General features: G+C 46.0%; 1 protein-coding gene across 3 annotated transcripts in view; it reads right to left on the minus strand.

Annotated features, from left to right (window-relative positions):
- The window catches only part of ACACA (acetyl-CoA carboxylase alpha), a 264,931-nt gene that overhangs the window by 102,198 nt on the left and 137,372 nt on the right, over window positions 1-25,361 (minus strand). For all 3 annotated transcript variants that reach the window (XM_084822406.1, XM_084822405.1, XM_084822407.1), the window contains 6 exons: window positions 20,010-20,033; window positions 11,085-11,228; window positions 9,162-9,258; window positions 6,849-6,956; window positions 4,061-4,117; window positions 3,653-3,697 (listed from right to left, as the gene is read on the minus strand). In XM_084822406.1, coding sequence (XP_084678532.1) covers window positions 3,653-3,697; window positions 4,061-4,117; window positions 6,849-6,956; window positions 9,162-9,258; window positions 11,085-11,228; window positions 20,010-20,033 — 475 coding nt within the window. The remainder of the gene's footprint in view (window positions 1-3,652; window positions 3,698-4,060; window positions 4,118-6,848; window positions 6,957-9,161; window positions 9,259-11,084; window positions 11,229-20,009; window positions 20,034-25,361) is intronic.

Below are 25,361 nucleotides of genomic sequence, written 5' to 3' on the forward strand. Positions count from 1 at the left end.
CAGGCTATACTGCCTGGCAAGTTCAGGCAAAGTTGGCTTCTTGAGAGGTCCACAAGTTTGCTCACTCGGCTCGCCACGGCGAGCATCCCTGTCTGCTATGGTGAACACCACAAGCCACAGTTCTCCTCCCAAGCTTGGAGCTAAGGGGGGATTCAGGACACGTCTCCCCACAGTTGCACTGCACTGCTGAGGCATTTGGCCTCCACAATGCAGCGCAACTGCAGAGATGATCCCACGACCCTCCCACCTCGGAAAGGCTGTGGCTCCAAGCACCTCCAACGGCAGAGATGACAACCCATCAAGGGTGGGGGTAAAGATCACACACACACACACACACACACACACACACAAATGATACTGACACAGGGTGCAGTGAGAAGGCAAGAGGACTCAAATGAACACTCAGACCAGGATCTCTCCAAATCCTAAAAAGGGAGTCTGCAAACAGAGATGCAACGCCAAAGCAAGGTCTGTCTCCGTTTCTTACAATTTGAACACATTCCCCTTCTCTTTTCATAGCCAAATTGTGAGCAAATCCACTCCTTCTTTTTAAAACAACAACAAGAACAACACACACACACACACCTGTTCAGGCCACCAGAAGCCTGTGACAACTGATCCAAGGTTTGCGTGAAGCAGCGCTATATGGAATTTTAAAAAATGCAAGCAAATAGATGTAGGTGAAACACCAGGCAGAGCTTTCTAGTTTTAAGACAGGGATGGGCAACACATGTGGCCCCCGTCCTCCGGTGCAGCCCCCACCGCACTGCCAAATATTCGGTGACTCAGCATCAAAAAAACCCAGCAGTTTTAGTGGCAAACTTTAGTGGAGGCTTCAAAAGGACAATTTTACAACTTTGGATGCCTCTGTACGGGTTTGCTGCCAAAATGTGGGGACAAGAGGCTTGTTTTTTTGGAGGAGTAGCGGCAGCAAGAGTGCAGCCTGCTGGTGGGGGGAGGCAGAAATTAGAAAGTGGCCCCTGGACCATCAGCTTAAATCCCCTGCTTTAAGAGCAATTTTGCTGCAGATTAAACTATACAGGGGGGTTGCAGAAGGGCCGTAGCTCAATGGGAGATGGCACGATTTCCACGCCAAAGGTCCAGTCCCTGGCCTCTCTGGGAAAAGCTAGAGAAGGCCCCTTTCTGAAATCTTGGGGACCCACTGGCAATCAGAAGTGACAGTCCAGGTTGGATGGACCAATGGCCTGCTCTGGTAGAAGCAACTTCCTACATTCATATTTAAATCAGCCGTTTATTTAAGACCATGAGGACAGGAATCTTATTTTACCTTCAGGGGAAGGACTGTAGCTCAGTGGCAGAACCCTTGCTTTCATGCAGAAGTTTCAACCCGGGAGACTTCTGCCTAGAGAGTCACCGACAATCAGCATGGACAATACCAAACTAGATAGGCCACCTCAGTATTAAGGCAGCAGCCTTTGTTTCTAATCCCCTCGTTAAGAGGCAGGTCATCCATAGATGTGATCCCTTTTGTTCCCTTCTAACGAGAATTCTGCCCTTCCTTTCCTTCGTCTTAAAGCAGCTGCCTATGAATTCAACCAGAAATTCCCTGAAACCTCGAGGCAAAGTGTGTGAATTTATTCACAAGCACAAAAAGACACCCCCCCAACCCTCCCCTTCCTCCAGTTATCCATTTTTATTCTCTCAAACCTCCCCGATTTCTCCTTCCTAAAGCGTCCAGGTTCTTGCTTAAGCTCTCCGTACTTTCACTGCTTCCCGTCTTAAAATTGTGGATTGATTGGCATCTGTATGCGCTTGTAGATTTGCTCTCATCAATAAACCCGGACAAAGCCATTCACTCTCCAACACCACACGCACCGCACAAAGCATTCTGGGAGAGGTGGTGTGCGTGTGTGTGCGCACGCACATGTGTGTATTGCATGTACACACACACACAGAAGGGAAGGAACACACTTGCCTTTTTTTAGCCTGCAGCCTAATCTCTTATTACCCCGCAAAGCATGGCTAATGGTCCTAACCCTGGATGACAGAAAGCATTCTTAGGAATATCTACTTTTGGAGTAGAGGGAACTAAAGTGAGGGAGAGAAATGTGTGCAAATGGGCCTAAGGAGAGCCTGCAAGACACTATAATAGCATAGCCCATTAAAAGAAAGCGAAAAACATATTTTCTTTTAAAAGGGAGGGGTTTTATTTAATAGGAATGTGGCAGCAAAAACGGAGGCCAGAGGGTGACTCTGCCTTTTTATGCTGTAAACACATCTACTGGGTGTGAATCGGAGCTGGCGTCCTTTCCTTCCGCTTTGGGGTTCATTGGGAGAAACACTTTGGCTGAAACCCCAAAGCACAATGAAAGGGGTGGGGGGTGAAATAATGGGGAGAGGAACAGGAGGGGCTTACAACAATTCCAATTAAGGGTGGGTGCGTCTTAACTCCCTCCCCCAGCCCCCAGCCCCTCTCTTCTTTTAAATCTTTTCTTTTTTTTCAGCTTTGGTGGTGCCTTTGGTGGTGCAGTGGCAGCAGAGCCATTCTTCCTTCCCAGAGGGAGCCTTACCAAAAAAAAAAATTGTTTAAAGGTTTACAAGAAAAGAGGAAAGAAAAAGGGCAGGAAAGGTAAGAACCCTCCCCCCCACTCCAGAATTGTGAACTCCCTCTCCCACCCCTCAAGTGAAGTGAAGTGCATTGGAACATATGAGGACAAAGAAGCCATTACATCCAAATCTGGCAAACCATGGTTTGCCTCCAAAGTAGAAGAGGCAGAAACTACAGCTTGAACTGAGTTTCCAATTCTGGCTTGTAGGCAAATCATGGGTTGCCCAATCTGGATAGAATGGTAAACTGTGGTTTGTCCAAACCAGGAAGCGAAGGAAGGAATTGAAGTGCATGTAAGAGGATGGAGGGGGAAAGTGTGAGCCAGAGGCCAAACCAGGTTTTGGCCATTCCACCTCCGAAGGTGGAAGGGGGAAGGTAGAACCTTGCATGTGATTCCACCCACCTCCAACAATGGCTCTGTCAGCCTAAATCTCTTGAAGTGAGCTCAACCAGCCTGTCATTGTCTCCCCGTTAGTCCCATGGCCATCATGGATTGTTCCTTCTCCTTTCTCTATGATTTCTGCCACTATTGCCTTTCAACATGTTAGTTTTTGGCTCTCCCCAAAATTGAGGCAGAGAGGAGGAAGGTACATTTTTTAAAAATGAGGAAACCCAAAGCCCTACCACCATGCCAATATGAGCAGAATCCCTCAGGACGCTGATCTGGGGGCACCAAAAAGGGCACGTTGCCAGATGCACCTATGCCTGCACCTCGCCTGAGTTTTCCAGAAGATTCTGCTCAACTTAATCAATGGACTGGGAGTGCCATTTGGGGTTTTCCACCTTATGCAACACACGTCTTTGGTTGGCCCTGGCAAACACAGGCTGAGAGATCTTGAGTCACACAACTGACTCAGGACATAGTGGAAATCCTGAGTTGGACCCTTGATCCATCTTGCACAGCCTTCCCCAACCTGGTGCACTCCAGATGCCTTGGACTACAACTCCCAGCATCCCCCAGCAACCACTGGCTAGGGCTAATGGGAGATGCAGTCCATCTACCAACCTCTGCGGGGCCACACAGAGCATTAACTGAAAGGAAAGAAATACTATCCACCTCCACGACACAAAACTTCTACTCACATGAAATCTCTGGTCCACTTCACAGTTGACCTGTTTCCTGAAATCCTTATATGCAAAAAAGAGAGGCAGACAAACAGACAGACACAGAAAGGGATGGCACGAATGATAAAGGAAGAGAGGGGAAGCAGAAGAAAGCTAGCAATTAGTACATAAATTAAAAACGAATTAAGGCAAAAATCACAAGCAGCTCAATATTCTCATCAACTTCAATTCTCAATTAATTTTCTTAAGAGAACTTATTGAAAAACCATTGCACAGTTGGAGATGAACAAATAAACTAAAAAGCAATTGTGAATGTGATATCTTCCTTTTCTCCCATTAAAAATAAGTAAGATTTGCAACATCATGAAAACTATAAAAAAAAAAACACATACACTCCTACAGAGAGAGGGGGATACATTGAAATACCTTTTGTGCCACTAGAAAAGTCAGCCGTCGAATGCCATGGTCAATGAGGACAGATTTCTAGAAGAAAAAAGGGGGGAAATTTGAGGAAGTGTACAGGAGAGTCCAACTGCCAAAAACAAAACTTGTGAGCAAAGTTTCAAGTTGAATAGATTTTTACCCATCTCTTCAAATAAAATTTACCAGAACAGTTTATACACAATAGATATAATAAATGCAAGAACATGTCATGCAAGAATAATAAAAGCAAACAGAAAACTTAAACACACCACAGATCAAAGCAGCATAAAACCCAATTAGCCTCTCCACCCCCCGCCCCAGGCTTAACAAGGTCTGGGAATATAACAAACACCTTCCTCTGGCACCCAGAAGGGGACATCTTAGGAACCAGGTGAACATCCCTGGAGAGAACATTCTACACTCAGGGTGCCACCACCAAGAAGGACCACTCCCTGCTATCCACAGCAGGAAGCCTACATGAAATGTACTCACTCCTGGAGGCGGTGAGGTTAGGGCCGAGGGAAGGAGTGCAGAACTTCTTCCATCCCAATGGCCAAATTAAATTTCAGAGAAGCTCTCCGGGGCCAAATTCCAGTGATGGACAGGGGCTCAAAGGAAAAGGGGTGGGGCAAATGGGGTGTGACCAGACTAACAAACAATTCCAGCATATTGTCTCTTAAAGCTCTTCCTACCAGGAACTAAGCCTTAGGAGCGGCATTTCAACCTTTTAGAATGGGGAAATATACGTTGGAGCCAGGGGAAGGGGGCATGGCCATTTGGCAAACCCCAGGGGCCAGACTGGTATCCAGGGACTGAGGATCCCCACCCCTACTATAGTGGGTTTCCTGGGAGTAAGCTCCATTGAACGCAATTTGAGTAAACAAGTAAGGTTGGGCCGTAAAGCTCTAATCGTAAGCACGCTTCACAGGGCATTAGTCTCAATAAACTCAATGGGACTTGGTTTCAAGTAAAGATGGTATCGGGACAATATTACACCTGTCCTAAAAGATTGGGTCTGATCGGGGTGGGGATCTCATTCCTAATATGGAATTAGGAGACCGTTCTTCCCAGTCAAAGGGCTTGATATTCAGGTGGCTGGGAACACTATGTGCAGAGTCATCAGCCAACCTGACTTTGAGGCAAGGATGGGCGGCGGAATCTCTAGAAAAGATTCCCATGAACCCCAAAAGTGAGAGCAAAAGGCACTTGGCAAAGGGAACCAGAGGCGTTCAGTGGGAACAGGAAGCGTCAAATCCAGAGGCGATTTGGACATGGCAGAAGCCAGTATCACTCAAGACCTTTTCCCTGGCTTTTGTTTTGTTAGAAACACCCCTCCTCCCCCCACTCACTAAATTAGAAAAGAAAAAGGCATTAAGCAGAAACACAGAGAGAGAGAGAGAGAGAGAGAGAGAACGAGTGCTCCATGGCACAACATCAGGAACAAAACCACCCCCTTCCAGTGCTGACTGCAATGTTTTACTAAGGTTAAGGCCCCTTTGAAAATGAGCATCCGATAGTCATAGGAAAAAGGAAGAAAATAACTTTAATAATAATGCTGTGATTTTTTTAAAAAAAATGTTATTGCTTTTAAAATTCCACAAGTGTCAGACAATAAGTATATAGCAACGGGATTCTGATTACATTGTAATAATGTGGACCTCCCAGCGACTTCACGGCTATTATAGCGCTATTAGGTGCCAGCACCTGGTGGAACTCCATTTCCACTGTCTGTTTCAATCTCCTCCACAAGTCATTTACAACTATACGATCCTAATTTCTATATATACAAAAAAGGGGGGGGGGCCTGTTCACGCAACATGCTGGGACTGGAAAATTATTTGGACAATTTGGATCAAGCTATTTGATAGCTTAATGCTTAACACCCCCTTCCCTCCTCCTGTTATATGCATGCGCACGCACGCACACACAAACACATATATACAGTCATACATACACAAGTATGTTCATGCAAATGAAAAACACAAACTAGTTTAGCACTTCATTTGTAAAGGAGGGGGGGGGAGAGAGAGAGAGAGAGAGAGAGAGAGAGAGAAAGTCTGATTGGGATGAAGAATGCATTGGGGAGGGGAAAAGGAGAAATCAAATCCAACCGCTAGCTAGTTGCGCTTTCTGAATAGGATTGCTTGGTTTGTTTGAATCTTCTCGGATCTAGGTTTGGCATTTGACCAGCTGCACCCCACCAAAGAAGTTAAACCACTCAAGAAGGGGAAAGGGCTGAAATGTGATGTCTGAGCTGACAAACCATGGCTGTGTCACCATCAAACCAACATCTCAAACAGTGGTTAGAACTGGGTTTGCAAACCACGGTTTGTGCAAACCATGGTTCGTTCAGCATGATGCCTGAAATGGACAAAAGACAGTCACTCCATCTTGAGGGGCCACTCTACCAGGGTGCTGAGCAAATGAAAAACTAAGGCAAAGAACCAGCTCTAAGCCACAGATTTACGATACCCCTCAGTGGCTTCTGCAACCACGTACAAATGGCTCAGACGAGAGAGCTGCTCACCAGCGGACCTTGGGAGGGTAAATATTTTTATTATCATTTTCTATAGCACCACCAATGGCCATGGTGCTTCGCAGAATAACAAGACCGGTCCTTGGCCCAGGGACCCTACAATCTAAAATTCAATACAGGAGGTGGCAGCAGAAGGCAGAGAGGAAGGTGGATGCAATGGTGAACAGGGAAGGAATATGTACTCTATACAGCTGCAGGTACTTATGGTTAGTTTCAACAGAGAGATAGACACTTCAGGGGTTGTGCTGAACTCACCTTGCTCTGCGTGAACTCTCGGAACATGGCAGCCAGGCCTTCATCATCGATGTCACAATCCGTTTTAATGGCAACATTCAGGATGTGAATGGGCTCATCTCTAGCACTCTGGGGGCAAAATAAACCAATGGGAGGGGGAAGCTGAAACGGATAGATTGCCTTATAACAGGAGTATTTAACCTCTTTGGGGAGGTGGTACAAATTCAATTGCAGAGAAGCTCTGGGGGATCACGTTCCAGTAGTGGACAGAGATCCAAGGCAAAACAGGTGGGGCCAACATACCAGAAATACCAAAAATACCAGCATATTTTGGCATAAAGCTTTAGGCTTAATTACTGGCAGTAATTTCTAAAAGCATTCCAACCTTTTAGAAAGGGGGGGGGTGACTGTGTAAAGGCTAGGAAACCACCAAACAATTGGTAGTTGGGAGAAAGGGGGTAGGGTCACGGGAAGGGGGCGTGGTCCTCTGGGAAACCCAGAAGGGCCAGATTTGGCCTGTGTGTCTGAGGTTCAACACCCCTGCCATATAATATATGATGGTGAAATGGATGTGTCCATTTTCCAGTGATATAGGAGAAAGATGGACTCCATGTTATTGCCTCCTAGAAATTGCAACATTTATTGCGGCTATTTTACCATAAAATGGAAAGTCCTTCAGTAAATTCTGGGGAAATTAATTACTTTATTTTTTAAAAAAAATAGCTAAGGATGCAAATCATGTAACCTTGTACAGCCAGATCGGCTGGTATAATTCCATTTCTCATTCGTACCAGCAAGTTACTTCTGTTTAGCAAAACCCTTAATGCCATGTTTTCCAAACTTTCAATGATGGGAACACCCATTTCTCACCCCCAGCCCTGAATTGAGGGGCCTCTGGTCAGCACACGTGTCATCACCATTGCTCCCACTCTAGAAAGGTCCAGTAAGCAATTACAGAAGATCCAGAAGATCCCTGCTGGATCAGACCAAGGGTCCATCTAGTCCAGCATTCTGTTCCCACAGTGGCCAACCAGCTGCCCCAACGGGAACAAGCAGGACACATGCAAAATAGCGTCCTCCTGCTCTGATTTTGGAACTCATGTATAGCCATCATGACTTCCTCAACTTTATGATATCCTTTGAGGTGATTACCACAATGTTCTTGAAGATCTGGTCCCAAATAACTTGAAAAGGATTTAGCTCTCTGGTCTGGATTTCCCCAATCGGTATGGGCGGGGGGGGGGGGGGGAGCATCATTCTGTTTGGTTCTGGCCTGGTCTACACATGCAGCAGAGTGAGATGGTAGAATGATATAGTAGTACAGTAGTCTATGACTTTAGACTGTGGTTGGGGGATCCCTACATTAAAACAAAAACCCTCCCTGCAAGTTAAAAAAAAAAAAAAAGCCAAAATAAAGCTAGGACATTGGGAGAAGAGTGCACTTGGAACTTTTCTTCTTGATTGCTAATTTTCTACATTAAACGCACAATCCTATGCATGATTAGACAGAAAAAAGGCCTACAACTCCCGGCATGCCTCAGCCAGTCTAAACATGCATAGGATTGTGCCCTAGAAGGTTTTTTTTTTTGTTAATATGAGGGAACATTCAAAAACATCTGCTGTCTGATATGGGACGGTCCTAACCTTCCAAGATTTCTACCACCTCATTCTGCTGAATGTCTAGGTTGCGTCTCTCTTGCTTGAGATTCTTCTCAGAAGAATTCTGAAATCTTACTGCGTTGGGAAGAGAGATCCATTGATCTGACCCATGCTGGCCATTGGTATAACTCAGTCTCTGAATTTATTTTATTTATTACATTTATATCCTGCCTTTTTTCCTCTTAAAAAACCCAAGGCAGCGTACATAATCCTCCTCCTCTCCATTTTATCCTCGCAACAACAACGCTGTAGGGTAAGGTTGGATTGTTGGGAGGTATGGTACCCTGATGTGCAATTGGCCAAACCCACATGAACCCACTTTTACACAAAAGCCCGGGGCTTCTGATGATTTGGGAGTAAGGCCCTCTTTGACCCTTCAGTGTGTGTGGTGAGAGACATGCGTGGTGAGAGACAACCCACCACCACCGTCCCCACATTCACATCTGACCACCACTAGCAGCTTCTGATAGCCTAAGAACATAAGAAGAGCTGTGCTGGATCAGACCAAGGTCCATCTAGTCCAGCATTCTGCTCACACACTGGCCAGCCAGCTGCCCACAGAAAACCCCCAAGCAGGACACAAGTGCAAGAGCATCCCCCAGAATACTCCCTCTGGTCCTGGAGGCAATATATAGCCATCAGGACTAATAGCCCTTGACAGCAGTAAGACTGTACCTTGTCTTCATCATACAAGGACGGGTGACCCGCTTCCGGGAAGGTGGGGCTTTGTGGAGGAGAGTCACAAAAGCATCCCATGACCTCATCGAAGAGTCTGAAACAAACAGAATATAGCAGGCGACGCCGATTGCAGCAGGAAGCAGCAGAACAGAACAAGGGCTCTTCCATGCAATCAGGTAAGGCACATCCCAACACTCCCACCTTTTAATCTCTTTTCTTGACAACACTCCCCTAAACCCAGCAACAACGTCATGGCAGCCCTTATATACCTAACAGATGGAAAGGGAGGAGAGAGTCTTGTGGGGGGGAGGGATGGGTGTCCCATAATCCTGCCAACCCCTTTGAAAGAAATACCAGAACCTGGTTGGTTCCACACCCCAGCACAGGAGGGAGAAGCAGACAAACCCCTGAAATTAAAAACAAATAAAAAATCTTGCTTCAGGTGGATTTTAAATGGGCCCTCAGCCTCTTATGTCTGGGACCCCCTCCACAAAGATAGATCGTGTGTGCCCACATACTCATCCTTCAGATCCCTCCTCTGACCTAGCCTTTTCAGTGAAGCCTTTGGTTTAACACCCTTTCGTCCCCATCCCCAGCTGCAAACCCTGCCCCAGAGATCCCCAGCCTGTGGGCACATTTGGGAACTGGAGAAACTGCTGTGGGCACCACCACAAAATGGCTCCCATAGAGGATGTGGCTAGTCACATAACAGCTGCCGTGGGAGCCTGGCTAGTCAAGAAGTGTGAGTGTGTGGTGGGGCAGAGGGGAGTAAGAGAGAGTCCAGTGGCTGGGAAGGAGAAATGGAAAGAGTTGCTTCCTGCTCCACCTAATCTTCTTCCACCCACACATACCTTTCCCCTTTGCACTCCCTCTCCACTCCCAGCCTCCAGCCTCACTATTTCTCTCCCTTCCCCATCCCAAGCCTTCTTCTTTCTCTCCCATCCACGGGAGTCATTTTGTGGTGGTGTCCGCAGCGGTTTCTCCAATTCCCAAATGTGCCCACAGCAACAGGTTCAGGAACAGGAAGGAGAACCTGGCGCCCTAATGTTTTTCAATGTTTTATTTTTTTAAAAAAGGTTTTGAAGGGGGAAGGGGGTGAAGAGCTTTGCGGGCACCATGTTGGGGACCCCTGCCCTACCCCAATCCAAGTGACGTACAAAAAATTACATTTGCTTACATCCATCCACTGCTGCTCTTGAAAGGGACGTGGCTCAGCGGTACAGCCCCTGCTTTGCATGGAGAAGGTCCCAGATTCGATCGCTGGCATCTCCAAGCAGGGTAGGAAAAAAAACTTCCCTGAAACCCTGGAGAGCAGCTACCAGTCACTGTGGACATTCCTGGGCTAGATGGCCCAGTGGTCTGACTCCGGTTAAGTCAGCTTCCTACATACCCCCGTTTCTCTCCCTGTTGAAGGGATATGGAACCTCTTTCAGCCCAAGGGCCAAATTACATTTCAGAGAAGCTCTTAAGGGCCACATTTCAGTAGCAGGTGGGCCAAAAATAAAAAGGATGGGGCGAAAATGGAGTATCTCATCTCTTAAAGCTCTTATTGCCAGGAGCCAAGCTTTAGGAGAGGCACTGCAACCTTTTAGAATGGGGAGAGGGGCCTGGGAAACCACCAAATGACCAGGGGGAGGGAGAGGTAAGGGAGTGTAGCCATTTGGGGAACCCCAGAGGGCCAAATTAAACACTGCAGCCCTGGATTGTTGAGAAACACCCAGACAGCTTCAGCTATGGGGCGGTATAGAAATAGGATGAATGGATGGATGAATTTTAGACTATGCAACAGAGCATGATGAGGCTACAGGTAGGAAAAGCGAGTCAAGCAAAGCAGGAGAGTTTGAACACAAGACCAGCCATGGAGAAGGAGAGGGACCTCAGAGATGCCCTCCCAAACATATGCCCTCCTCCCCTGCTTACCGAACAAATTCTTCGAAGGTCCGGAAGGAGACCATTCCACCCATGCGCTGGCACGGTGGGGTGAAAGAGTTGTCCAAGAGAACGTCACTCACGCTGGCGACGTGGATCATCCCATAATGGTTGAGGTTGGACGAGAAGGACATTCTAAACAGCAGTGTCAGATCAGAGCGTGCATTAGGAGAGAAGCAGAGGCTGAAAGGCATCGTCAACAAAGAACGAAAGAATGTGGTTTGAAGCAGCTTAAAGGCGCTGCCCTTTTCAGGTCTTAAAATAAATAAAGGCAGAAAAAGGAAGCTACGCCTACGCCACAAACAGGCTCGCTAACCTGGCTTTTAAAACGGCAGGAGTGGATTTTCTAAGAGAAGCGTAAAGCTACTTCTAGCTTTTGCAATGCAAGCCCAGGAGTGGTTACTCAGAAGTAAGTCAGTGAGGCTTACTCCAAAGAAAACATGCAGAGGATTGCAGCCTCAAGGTATCCACTCATTCATTCAGGCACTGCACTCCCCTTTGTTGTGGGTTCACATGGCTAATCTTAACCTAACATGTGGCCATGTTCTTCTGCACTTGGTACTCATTAATTATCATTAAGTGGAGGGAGACATGGAGGGACACTGGGGGTGAAGGTGGCATTCGGTTAATCAGAAGATTTCCGTAAAAGGAGCCCAAAGTAAAGCAAAGCCATGAAGCCACCTTCATGGGGACATGGAATAACAATGTACTTCAATGCACTTAAGTGCTATTCAGTTACCTCCAATACACTCAGAATTAAGTCAGATTAGACTGTTGAGCAATTTGCTAACTAGGCGTTAAAAGAGCTCCAGGTAGAAGTGAAAATGTGCACAAAAGAAACTTTAATGGACATGGCATTACAGAAGGTTGCTGAACAAGGAGCGAAAACACATTTCTTATAATTGGAACGACTGTTCCATTCTGCAGAGCCATTTTTTAATGGAAAACAAGAAGCCAGAGGTGTTCCTTTCACCAGAACGACATGTTGTCAGTTTATTGCCTCTTAAGAACACAAAACAAGTAGCAAAAAAAAGAGAAAAAAAGAATGGCTGCCAGGCAGCACACAGATGCAGGCCAATCGCTGTCTTGGTCCTTGTTAACACAGACGCAGCTCCAGGACACCCTCTTGGTGTGTCACGTTGGCCTATGCACATTTCTATCACAAATGGCTTGTGGGTATAATTTAAGTAGCCTCTGTAAAAACCGGGACACCGGCGTACATTTGGCTTGTCCAGAGGAGGAGGCAGACATCAGAGGCAGTGGCTGCTGGCAAACAGCAACCAACTCCTCAACCACAATAAGCTCAGCGCAGAAGCATGTGCAGGAAGAAACAGAGAGCATGGGAATCAGACTGTGTGGTGTGGAGGAAGTGGACAGGGAAACATTTTGCTCCCTTTTTCATAATACTAGAACCCAGTGGGGTCATCCCATGAAGCTGATGGGTGGGAGATTCAGGACAGATAAAAGGAAGGACTGCTTCACACAGCGCATGGTTAAACTTCCACAAGGTGTAGTGACGACCACGACTTTGGATGCCTTTAAAAGGGGACTGGACAAATCCATGGTGGATGAGGCTATCATTGGCTACTAGGCCTGATGGCTATATTCTACCTCCAGCATCACAGGCAGTATGCCTCTGTACTCCAGTTGCTGGGGAACATGGGCGGGAGGGTGCTGTCGCCCTCATGTCCTGCTTATGGGTTTCCCATGGGCAGCTGGTTGGCCACTGTAGGAACAGAATGCTGGACTAGATGGACCATTGGCTTGATCCAGCACAGTTCTTCTTATGTTCTTATGTACTGGGGTAGTTAGTGCTAACATAGACAGAAATCTGGTTTCACACTGGCCTCGTACATCATTACTGCAAACGAAATGCTCCAGCTGTAGACATGGGTTCCAATGAGCCCACAGAGTTCCACATAAGCAGAGGCTTCCCCCATTCTTTTAAATGTTCCGGGATGTTCTGTGGGCATGGATAGGGTGCTCCATGCATGCAGAGCATTGTAGCTTGACCAATCCCTGTTTAGTTTGGCCTCATTATACTTTTTACAGCTGCTGTGGGAAGGGAGTCAATTCCAGGTGTGTTGGACTGCAACTCCCATCATTCCCAGCCACCATGGCCAATGGCCATGTTCCAATCCAACACATCTGGAGGGCACCAAGTTGTGGAAGTCTGAAATAACTCTATTGGCCATGTTGGCTGGGAATGATGGGAGGTGTAGTCCAACACATCTGAAGGGGACCAATCTGGGGGAGGCTGGTCTATTGTTATTTCTTCACCCAACTGGAATCTCTGAATCCTCCATGTTGGGTTTTCTTTTATTTATTTCTTCTTTTTTGTAGTGGGGGCATGAAATTAAAGTTGGGATGAAAAATGTAGGAATTGTTTTGTGGCAAAACTGCTCAACGGTAACGTAAGAACCACTGGACTTGGATATTTTATGAACAAAAGACACTGACAGATTTGAAATGTTCATCTCCAGATCAATTGTATTAAATTACTAATCTAGCTAAAGCACCTTTACCCAACCTAGTTTCCATCCAGATGTTTTTGGACTGTAATCTCAGGAGTCTCAATCATTGCCCATGCTGGCTGAGGCTGATGTGAGTTGAAGTCCAAAACATCTGGAGAGCACCAGGATGAGCTAAAGGCTCTGCAGGGAGATTTAAAAAAATATATTGGGTGCTTTATAAATCATGATTGTGATGAATAGAAAGAGATTTCAAGACTTAAGGTTTGAAGGCATGAGTGGATTTGCAGCCTTCAGTAGATATATATTTGGCTGGTGTTGATATTCATAAAATGTATGTACCGGTTATCTATCAAAACCATCCTCAACGTTACTTATACAGCATACGCATATGTAAGCTTTGCAAGATGTTTCATTGCCACAACATTCCAGCCTCACTTCTGAGCTCTACTTGGAATGGTCAGGATTTGAAAAATTGCTGGAAAGGCCTCAGCCCTCAACAGCTGCAAGTCTGCAATCTCGCACGCACTTAAGGCTGCTTACACTCCACTGCGCCCAATCCAGCTGAAGTTAGTTGTAACTGATCCTACTGATGCTGGCTGGAGGGTGCTGGGAATTGTAGAACTTTTTTCTGTCTAAACATGCGTAAGATTGTGCCCTAAATGGGAAAAAATTAATTGCAATAATGTAAAAGTCATAGCTTTCTAGGGAAGTTTGTCATGATTAACTCTAGCGACGACTGGAATCTCAGCAGTGCTTTCAAATGCTTTGCATGCATGGTCATGTTGCTGTAACCCTTACAGAAACCCTGTAAGATAGGCAAGCACTATACTCCTGCTATTGCAGGTGGGGTGTGGAGGCCGAGAGAGGATTGCCTAAGGCCACCTAGTCAGTTTGTGGCAGAGATGAAATCTGAATTAGGGAGAGATCATAGCTCAGTGGTAGAGGGCCTACTTTGCGTGCAGAAGGTCACAGGTTCTATCCCCAGCATCTCCACGTTGGGCAGGAAAAACTCCTGCCTGAAACCCTGGAGAGCAGCTGCTGCCTGTCAGTGCTGACAGTACTGATGGCTAGATGGACTGGTGCTTATTTGTTGCATTTGTATCCTGCCTTTTCCTCCAAGGAGTCCAAAGTGGCATACATGATCCTCCTCCTCTCCATTTTATCCTCACAACAACAACCTTGTGAGGTAGGTTGGGCTGAGAGTCAGTGACTGGCCCATAGTCACCCGGTGAGCTTCATGGCTGAGTGGGGACTAGAACCTGGATCTCCCGAGTCCCAGTCCAATGCTCTAACCACTACACCACAGTGGCTCTCTCTATGAACCAAGGACCTCTTGATTTATAGTTCTATTACTAAAGGCACAAAATCCTATGCCTGTTTAGACAGGAAAAAAAGTCCTAGAACTCCTAGCATTCTCCAGCCAACTCCCATGCTGGGACTTGTAGGACTTTTTTCCTGTCTACACAGGCACAGGATTGCACCCTTAGCCACAGTGCTACTCCAGCTGGATTGGGACCACTGACTTAATTACACAGGAGTCTTAATTACATGTAGGATTGCAGCCTAGCTCTGCATTCTCTATCCCTTTTTTTAAAGAGACATGATGTCAGGGTGGAAACTGAGCCCACAGAACCCCAGAGCAGTTCTGATTCTGAGGAGGAACAGCAATCTGTGGGAAAGGAGCGCGCTCATCCCTCACAGGCACAGCAGCTGGCAGAGATTCATCCTGCCGGCATTCCTGAGATAGATAGTGACCCTGGCAGTGAGAGAGTACGGGAGGGGGGCTTGCTGGACACTGGACATGCGGAAAGGAGGTGTAGCGCCCGTTTGGCGCGCAAGCAACGGTCACGTCCCGTGGACCCAAGGGAAAGAGGGAGGGACTCTCCCTAGCCCATAAGTTCAGGGTCTGCAAGTGACTCTCCTTCAAACGGGGACCAACTGCCTAACCCGGAGCATAGGCTACTCTGCTGTTCATTGCTTAGTCGCTGGTGATTAGCATCTGAAAGAGTCATTAAGTTGTAAAAGGATTAAAGCCTTGAAAAGAATCCTTTTGTCTGTGTCTTGAGTTGGCTATTGGAGTAGACTGAAAGAGGCAGCTAGGGCATTCCTGATACATTCGTCCTGCCAAAATACGAGACCCAACCGTTCCCAAATTGTTTCTGTTCTCCCGTACCTATGCTATGAGCTACTATAACATGCAAATGGGCTTTAGAATCGGCAGATTAAACAAGCACAACAGAAGGATCACTTTAGCTTTAAAAGATTTACAGTGCAATCCTATACACAGCTACTCAGAAGTAAGCCCCATCAAGAGCAATGGGACGTGCACGCAGGTAGTGTGTACAGGACTGAAGCCTTAGTAAAGCTTTTATGAACAGTTACCAGCACACATATCCACAAATACACACAAATAAACAACCGCCTGTATTGAAATCAGGCTAGAAACCACAATATAAATTAGACATTTGCTTTTCTCTTTCCTGGTTTCTGGTTCAAGGGCTGGGGGCCGGGGGAGGGTCCCCCCTCCCCCCTCCCCGGCCACCTTCCAAACTGTTTCCAATGGGATTTAAATCAATTTTTTTATTGTATCCTATACTCTCTCAAAAGGACATTTATATCCAAAGCCTGCCCTGCTCCCAGCAGGATTATTTCTGCAACCAGGGTCTCAGGCAGCTGTATTATACAATGCATGAAAGGTATTGCTTATGGTGGAAATGGAGCGCTGTCTCCCTTTTGTAATATCATGTTTCTGAGGCATAAGTGCCACTGGAAAGCAGTGGGCCAGCGGAGAGGGCTGTAGCTCAGTGGTAGAGCACACACTTTGCATGCAGAAGATCCCCAGTTCGATCCTGGCAACACTAGGTAGGGCTGGAATAACTCCTGCCTGAAACCCTAGAGAGCCACTGCTGCCAGTGAGTGCCAACAATACGGGCGAGATGGACCCAGGGTCTGACTCAGGATAAGGCAGCTTCCTGTGTTCCTATGAGAGAATGCTGGGAGTTGTAAGGCTTTTTTTTTATGTCTAAGCATGCACAGGATTGCACCCTCAAGGTTCCTTAGCTTTGGCTGCTCAAGTTTAAGTTGGGTTTTTAGACCTTAGAAACCTTCCAGGGAAGATGTGAACATTTGTGAATAACTCATCCGAATCTTGCATATACATGAGTGGACAATCTATAATGTGACGGCACAGAGCAACCATCACATTCCACTGGGCCATACATCTCATAGAGCGTCCAAAGCATAATAGGGTAATCCAAAGCATCAAAACTATTCCCTGTTTTTTAATACACACCTTCCCTCTCTTGTACCATGATTGATTTTCACTGACTTGAGAAACTAAAGACAATGAACAGGAGACGATCTCTTAGGTCAGAGAAGGTAACCATGTGCTTGTTTTTGTTGCTGTTGTTTTTTAAATGGTTTCTGGAATAATGGAGACAGATTAAGGCACCCCCAAAAATCCAAGATAAAAAGGAAGCTACAGTGACCCAAGGTTCAGTGTTGATGTCATTTGCATCAGGGCAGGCTGACAATGTTCATCTCTCGGACGAGAGAATTTCTGATAAAAAGGGCAGCAACAGGAGGCAAGCAGAAAATGACAAGGCAAGACACACAGCTCAACAGCCATCCTTGTACGATGGAACCATAGCCCATGGGACCATGTAATACAGGGTTCCCCAACTGTGTATCCTTTGAACTGTTTATGGTTGCCACTGGTGTTTTAGGGTGCAACCCTATGCATGTTTAGGCAGAAAAAAGTCCTACAACTCCCAGCAGTCCCCAGCCAGCATGGGGCATCATGGGAGCTGTCTAAACATTTCTAAACATGCATAGGATTGCTGGTTTAAGGCGCAATTCTCTTTTTTAGAAAGAGAAGAAGTCCTACAACTCCCAGCATACCCCAGCCAGCATGGGACATAATGGGAGTTGTCTAAATTGTGTCCTTTATTGTTGGGAGATGGAGGTATTTTAATGGATAATTATTTTTAGCTGTTTTAAAGTCTGTATCTTTTTTTTAAGGTACCTTGAAGATTTTTTTGAGAAAGACATCTAAGAAATATAATAACAATATTATATTATTATTTTAAGAGGCTAACCTGGTATTTCCTATAGAACCGATCTCTTTCCATCCCTACGTCTTCTCTTTCACATGCTAGTTTGTTAGGTGCAGGGATTTTAATTAGTTTTTGTATCAAGGGTCATTCCATCAAACGAGCCTCCCAAAATGTGCCCAAAGTAGAGTGGAATACTGCTTTCCAAGCCTGCTTATGTTAATTTTTTCCCTCTCCCCATTTTTTCCTAGACTCATGTTTGCAAAATTGCATTTTCATTTTTTTTAATTGCACATTCTGGAAAAGAGCTACAAAAACATTTTTTCCCCTTTCAAGTGGCAGGTTGTACATCATTCATGACAAATGATTCTATAATAAATCACTCTCTCAGCCAATCAGCATCCATCATTCCTTCCCCACACCAGAGCCATAATGATTGGCTGGCATCGTTTTAAAAAACCAGTTAGCATATTTGGCGGAGATAAAGGAGATATCCACCACAATGCATCCCCCAAGTTCAAACTGAACAGAAGACACCACCACCTGAGAAATATGTTAAGGGCCAAAAGCACCAGATAATCAAAAGCTGCCACTGGAAACCAGAGTTGCACCAGACTACAAACACCTTAAAAAACAACAGAAGTATTCACAAGCAGTGCTCTGAACGCTTTCTTACTCCCGATACAACTGGGCAACGTTTGAACTTCTGAGTAGGATTAATGTGGCCTTGAGATTTAACAGGTTACTTCTCTCATGCCCAGGGCAATTTTTTAACATATAAACTGCAGGGGAAATCCCCCCATCCACCCACCGTGAATTCCCCCCCAGTGGGCTCAAAGTTCCTCCCGCTGAAGTGCCCTTTAAATTCTGCTTGTTCTGGTTTACATTTCAGGAAAACAAAATGCAGATGTAGATGCTGTTTGTGTTCTCCTCTAGACTCTGTGATTTAGGATTTGTCATCGTGTTTTAAGCAAAACCAGGGCCTATGTAACCCATAAGGCTTACTTAGAGCAGTTACTTTAAGGAGATTCAAGGCTTTCAAGCTCTTGTGAGCAGACTGGGGTGGGGATTTTAAAACGCCCTTTTGAGTTCATTCCTCCCCTCAGTGAATATTCTTTTTTAAAATCCCTGCTCATGCCTCCTCGGCCCACTGAAAAGGGTAGGACTGAACTAGGAATGGGAATCAGGGGACAGGCTCTTTGCTCGTAAACCCACAGATCTGAGATCATGATTCAAGAGTAAATTCTATTCCCCAAGGAACTTTGAAGGTTTAGTTCTCGTTCATCGGTGGAATTTGTTCTACATCAACCTTACCTAACCTTGCGTCCAGTAGATGTGGAGGACTACAGTTCCTCTTATCCCCAACTAGCATGATGGGAAATATAGTCCACAACATCTGGAGGGCCCCAGGTTGGGAAAGGCTGGTCTACATGCTGTTCATGGGCAAAATATGTGTTTTTTGGTAATAGTTTACTTTTGTTTTAAACTTCACCCTAGAAATTTCCTTCTCTCCACACACTTTTGTCATGGAGATGAACCCCCACCCCACTGCCTGTTTTTTTAAAAAAAAGACTTGGGTCATGCAAGGCAGAAACCACAAGACAGAAAAGCAGATTGCACTTTTCCCTTGCAGGGTCCCAGTCAAATTAAGATGGGACTTCTCACCTGCAGAAGGGCCAGTAGAAGCAAATTACTGAACTGGGGAAGTTCCATCTTAATTTGACCGAGACCCTGCAAGGGAAAAGGTGCTGTCTGCTTTTCTGTCCTCCTCCCCAGATTGAATCCAGGATGCAGGAGAGGAGAGAGAAGGGACTAAGTCTCATCTGCTCAGATCCCCTGCCTTGGAAAATGACACATTCAAGCATACATAATATGGGTGATTGCCCAGGAAGCTCAAAGAACGATTTCAGCATCTCTCGTGAAAATGGACTGGAATTAGATGCCCGTTGTACAACAAATCTCTGTCAGAGGATGGCCAGCTGATGCCCACCTTGCTATAGGATGAGAAAACAAAACGCGGAGAAAGCAAGCAGAGCAACTTTCCAGTTCTTTTGCTTCCAAGGGTTGGAGCTACTTTGCAAAGCAAGAAAGGCAGGCCTGTGAGTGCGTGGTGTTAGTTTCCATAGCATGCAAATGCTGCCTTTTTAAAATGTGGGAAGGGAAATAGAAAAGGAGAAGCAAAACATGTTTGAAAAGGGGGGGGGGGCCTTAAAAAAAACACACACAACTAAAGGAGGAGTTGTTGTTATGGTTCTTAGTGAGAACAGGGATTCTAAAAATGAAATCAGGTTAGATCATTAAAACCCAAAACTAAAAATGTGTTAAAGCTGCACATCCTTCTAACTAATCATTATTTGTCTCAGGTCTAAAAAGGAGGAGAATTACTGTACCTGTTGAGCGTGGGTATGTTCCCTCTGTAATTAAACAACCACAGTTAGTTACGGATTGTTTAGTGAAAGCCATCATTAAAATGAATATATCAATAATTAAAATCAGAACCGTCATTCAAGCCAGTGTATGGAGCGGAAGCCAGAAAACTGCATTCACAGAAGCCAAAAATTTTGATACACCCGTTTCAGGCAGGGCCACTGGGAGTCAAGAGATAAGAAGGCCTTGCCAATCCAGCACCACTCGACAAGAGGAAATCGATCCAAAAAGATGCTGCAGAAAGTTGCCTTTCCTCTCAAAAGAGCTGGCCCATCACAAAACAATAAAACACTCCCTGAAAGGTACCACAGCACAAAAACGAAACATAAAAAACCACAATGAAGTTAGTTGCACTTAAGTCCTGTCGAAAGTTCAATGTAACAATTTGGTTGTGGATAGTTTACAGCCCATTATTTTCAGCAGAGCTTCAATGTGAGTAATGACCTCTGGACTGGGGCCACATGTTATAATAGGAATGCATTTATTGTTTTACATCATGCACTTTATAGAGACACAACAGCAAAACCTTTAAGAGTCAACATGGCTGCAAAACACTAGATGCACGTTTATGAAGGTTGCAATCCTATATCCATTTACCTGAGAGTAAGCTCCACTGAATTCAATGGGACGTACTTCTGAGTAAACCTGTATAGAATTATGCTGCAAGACATTAATGATTTTAATGATTTTTTTTAAAGGAATTAACTTAAAATAACAGAACAGTTTAAACCAACTGTTGAAAACTAGCAGTGAGGTACTCCAGCTCTATGCAAGGTTATTACTCTGTGCAGATTGTAAAGTGCATTACATAAAAGAAAAGGACTCACAAGGTACATTGCAATGTGTAGGGTTATTTTTAATGTAGTACCATTTGGGGACATGCATATTCAACTTTCTACACCATCTTTGGATCTATATCCTCTTGGTTGTGCCTAGTGAAATTCCACGTAACCCTAAAAGAGCAATTTAACTAGCCTATCTCCCAACTAATTGCTTCTTTGGTTGAGCAAAGCAGAAGGCTTTTTAAAAATTATTACCAATTTCCATATGACTTTTTTTTTTTCCTAAGCACCAAAATCCAAAAAGCAAGAGCAAAATAGACAGCAGCCTGTAGCCATGGTACTGCTCCCCCCCCCTGCACCGACCCCCCCCACACACCCCTTCCCCAAATGTTATCATTAGATTATCTCAAAGCGTTTCCCACACACATAAATAAATAACAGCCATTATTAGGCGAGCAGTGCACCCATTTTACAGCTGGGGTAAGCTGAAGCAGAGACAAGTTAGGTGATGGAAGATGACACACCCATTTCTGCACGTTGGTGGCAGAAACAGAGCTTGGAAGAGGGGGAGTTTCAGAAGATGGCAAACGGGCAAGCAAATTTAAGTACTGGGGTTGATTCTGGGATTCTGCCATCCTCTTAAAGAGCAATTAGAACAGACTGGACAGACTTCAGCATGCTGGGGCAGCTACCTCGCCCCAATTGCGCTGTTTTATCCTTGCCCTCCCCACATCCCGCCCCAAGACATGAACAGGAGGCCAGCAACCCAGAGAGGTTGAGAGGAAGGGCCACTCACCAGCCAAAGTTAAGCACTTTCAAGGCCCCTCTGGGAGAAGTTAAGTTTGTGCTCGACAGCACAGTTCTATCCATGTCTACTTAGAAGTAAATCCCACGATGGGGCTGTTCGCACAACACGCTAACCCACACTCAGTGGTCGAGTGTGGGTTGTTTGTTGAACCGTGGGTTAGTGTGCTGTCTGAACCCAGGACATTTTCCGCAGGGTGCCTTGTTAACCACGCAGTACGTTGTTAACCACCCTGAAAAAACCTAACAACAAACTATGGGTTCTCAAGGTGGCTTGTTAAAGAAAAATAAGCCACACTGCATGGTTAACGAGGCACCCTGCGGAAAATGTCCTGGGTTCAGACAACATGCTAACCCATGATCATGGCCAGCAAGTGCTCCAGTGCAGTGCCAGACCACAACTTAACTTGTTTCAAACTCAAACTGCTGTTTCATGAGGAAGTCTGGGTGGGGAGTAAACATTTCACTGGGCCATGTCTCCAAATTGCACCTGTAATAAATCGTTGCATGAACCATGGTGAAGAGCTAAAGAGGAAAACCCAGGTGCCACATTACACTTCCACACCAAAGATGAGGCAAAAACTATTCATGACAGGAGTAAGTGGTGGTAGCTCAATCATCTTAGCTTTGCTATGTTAATTAGGCCAGCTGACTCTTGTCTTGATTGAGCCCTAAACAACATGATTCAAACTTCCTGATGTGTTCTAATTCAGCAGTTTCATGCTAGAGTCTCCCTTTGAAATTCCTTGGGCTAGAAAAGGGCAACTTTTGGCTCACCAGTAGCATGTGCTGTGAGGCTGAAATGTTTTTCCACTGCTGAGCTTAGGGGTGGCTTGGGTAGGGAGGTGATCACAGACAATTTCATGACCATCTGGCCCCACTGTTTGAAGCAGCTTTTCCCAACCTGATTCCCTCAGCTGTGTTGGACTACAGCTCCCATGATTCCCAGCTGTCACAGCCAAGGGCCATGCTAGCTGGGGTTCCTGGGAGCTGTAGTCCAATACATTTCGAATGCACCTGGTTAGGACAGGCTGTTTTAGAGTACCTCTCTTTCTCTCACTGTACACACACAACTGTACACACACAACGTGTACACACTCATGCGTGCATGCGCCAACTGAAGATAATGCTTCATGCAATGGATGAGATGGACTCTACCACACAAACACCTAAACCCAAACACCTGAACGTCATCAAAATACAAAGGCACATAAAATGCGGACCACACAAACTGGAACCAAAACCACCAATACGGCTGAAACCTTTTTGCTGAATGAAACCCTCATTCGGTCAGAAGGTTCTAGCTAGAAGAGCCAAGCATCTTGGGTCCTTTTGGCCACCCCCGGCCACAAGAGCACATGGGTGAGTCACCACTCCTCCTGATGTGTGAAAATGTCAAAAGAATTAGCTGACCCGTACACCCTACATGGGGGGGGGGGGAGAGATAATTTGCAGCGCACTAAGATGGCAAATGGATGCTGTTTTCAGAATAACCAGCAGCGTGGAAAGCAAAATGACGGTAAGGGAACCACTCAGTCCAGGCCAGTGCCACAGCCTGGTCATCTGTAATCGACTCTTTGAAAGGTGCCAGATGCAACAAAAGGAATGGGGCTGAGTTCTCTGGCTTATGCATGCATGCAGAGTGCCAGTGGGGGAAAGGGTGGGGAGAAATCCCCTAGAGCTATAGCTCAGTGGTGGAGCACCTGCTCTGGTTTGATCCCCAGCATCTCTAGGTAGGACTGGAAAAAATCCTGCCTGAAACCCTGGAGGGCGGCTGCCAGCCAGTGACCAGGTTTGCATGATCACCGCAGCCCACTGTGGCTTATTTAAGTAAATAAGTAAAGTAAATAAGTAACTTGGCCCAGGGGTGCTAAGTTGCCCATTTACACCCCACTGCGGCTTTTTGTGTCATCCAAACCCAGTCAGGGTGACTTTTGGGGGTGGTCAACAGGCCATGGGTTCTGGGTGGCCTGTTAACCACCCCAACAAGCCACCCTAACCAGATTAGGACAACACAAGAAACCATGCCCTGCGAGGGTAATTAGGGAAATGAGCTGGCACGCGACCAGCATGCGTGGAATTGGTTAAGGCCACCATGGCTTATTAACCACCTGTGTATTGTGTGAACCCAGCCAGTGTCGACAATACTGGCTAGTTGGACCAATGGTCTAATTCAGCACAAGGCAGCTTCCTATGTTCCTAAGGAACTGGCCAAATCCTGCCATGAGCAAAACAAAATCCATCCATTGAGGCTATTTCACACAGCCCCACCACACCCACAGAGATGTTGAAGGCAATATGGAAGAGGAATCCCTGTTTGTGGTGTTGGGTCTGGTCAAACAGCATTGGCAGATTTCTGTACGGTTTCAAGAAAAACCAAAACCAACCAAACCTGTTTGAACGGAAGTGATAGTAAGACAAAAGAAACATGTGTGGATGTGAAACCTCAGTCTCACGCACTTTTCAACTCTCATAAAAACCAGCACGTGCCCCTAGTATGGGTCTTCCCAAGAGGAATTGCACTGGGAAAGGAATGCTATGAACAACCTGTCCGGAGTTGTAGAAGTTGTTAGGCCATGCTGGTTGAGGACTGTGGGAGTCATAGTCCAGCATATCCGGAGGGAACCAGGTTAGGGAAAGCTGCATGAAAAAATGAGAAGCCTAAGGCAGCAAAACAGCTTGAAACCATCTAAACAGAACCACCTCAGAGGACACAAGGCTTGAGAACACAAGAGCTGTGGGGCAATTCCTCTGGATTTCTCTTCTCTCTACCACCAGCACCCATCCTCCAAGCCTGCCTGCCTGCTTGCTTGCTGAAGATACTCAGGACACAAAAGGCCTGCCAAGCAAGCCCAGAAAATGTTTGTTTTGAAATCTGTCCCAACTCGAATCCGCCGCTGCTGTCGCATCTGATTACCCAGGCTCCATTTTGCCGGCTGCCCCTTTCAATAGCCCCCTTTCCTTGCTCAGTGGGAAGATTCTGCCCTCTCTCAAACAGGCGAGCTAAGGGAGCAGTGGGCAAATTGCCGCTCCCTGCTGCTTAATTCACATCAAACCCACAGCATGAAACTACAGGGATTTACAGATGTCCCAGCAGCACTCACCTCCCTGTATCTGCTGGCGTTCTCCCCATGAGACTCTGCCAACAGCAAAGAGCAGGGACCCCGCGTGTCCTAATGATACACTCCCAAGAGTTCTCCGCTCATCCTTCCAGGATTTAACGTGGCTTGCGGGCCACGAGCCACCACAGCTGATTTCATATCAAGAGCCGAGTGACTGATGGAGGGGAGGCTGTTTTGCTAAGCCGGCTGAGATATATCTATTTCTCCAGACTTTTGAACCTTACAAACTGGTCCCCGCAGTGTGATGTAGGGATGTCAGAGAAATCCGCAATGGAATTAAATGAGTTCGGATCTCTATGAATCCAATCCACAGATTCTGCAGTGGACCGGCTTTTCCCAAAAAGGAAAGATCCCGTGGACATGTGGGCCATTGTTTTTACTTTCCAGAATTTTATGCAAATTTAGTCATAGAAAAATACGTAAAATAAAGAAAACACCAGCCGGAAAGGCGTATTTCCCCCGTAGGCTAAAGCATGAACATGCACATTGGGGGGGGTGCACATTTTCGCCAGTGCAAACCTGCACAAATTCAGGAACCTGGAAGAGAAACCAATTCCATCAATGAGCAGACAATGGAACAAAAGGCACTTGACAATTTGCAAAACAT

The sequence above is a fragment of the Heloderma suspectum genome, chromosome 16 (genome assembly GCF_057233095.1).
Source record: "Heloderma suspectum isolate Gila_16-S chromosome 16, 16-S_ref, whole genome shotgun sequence".
NCBI lineage: Eukaryota > Metazoa > Chordata > Lepidosauria > Squamata > Helodermatidae > Heloderma > Heloderma suspectum.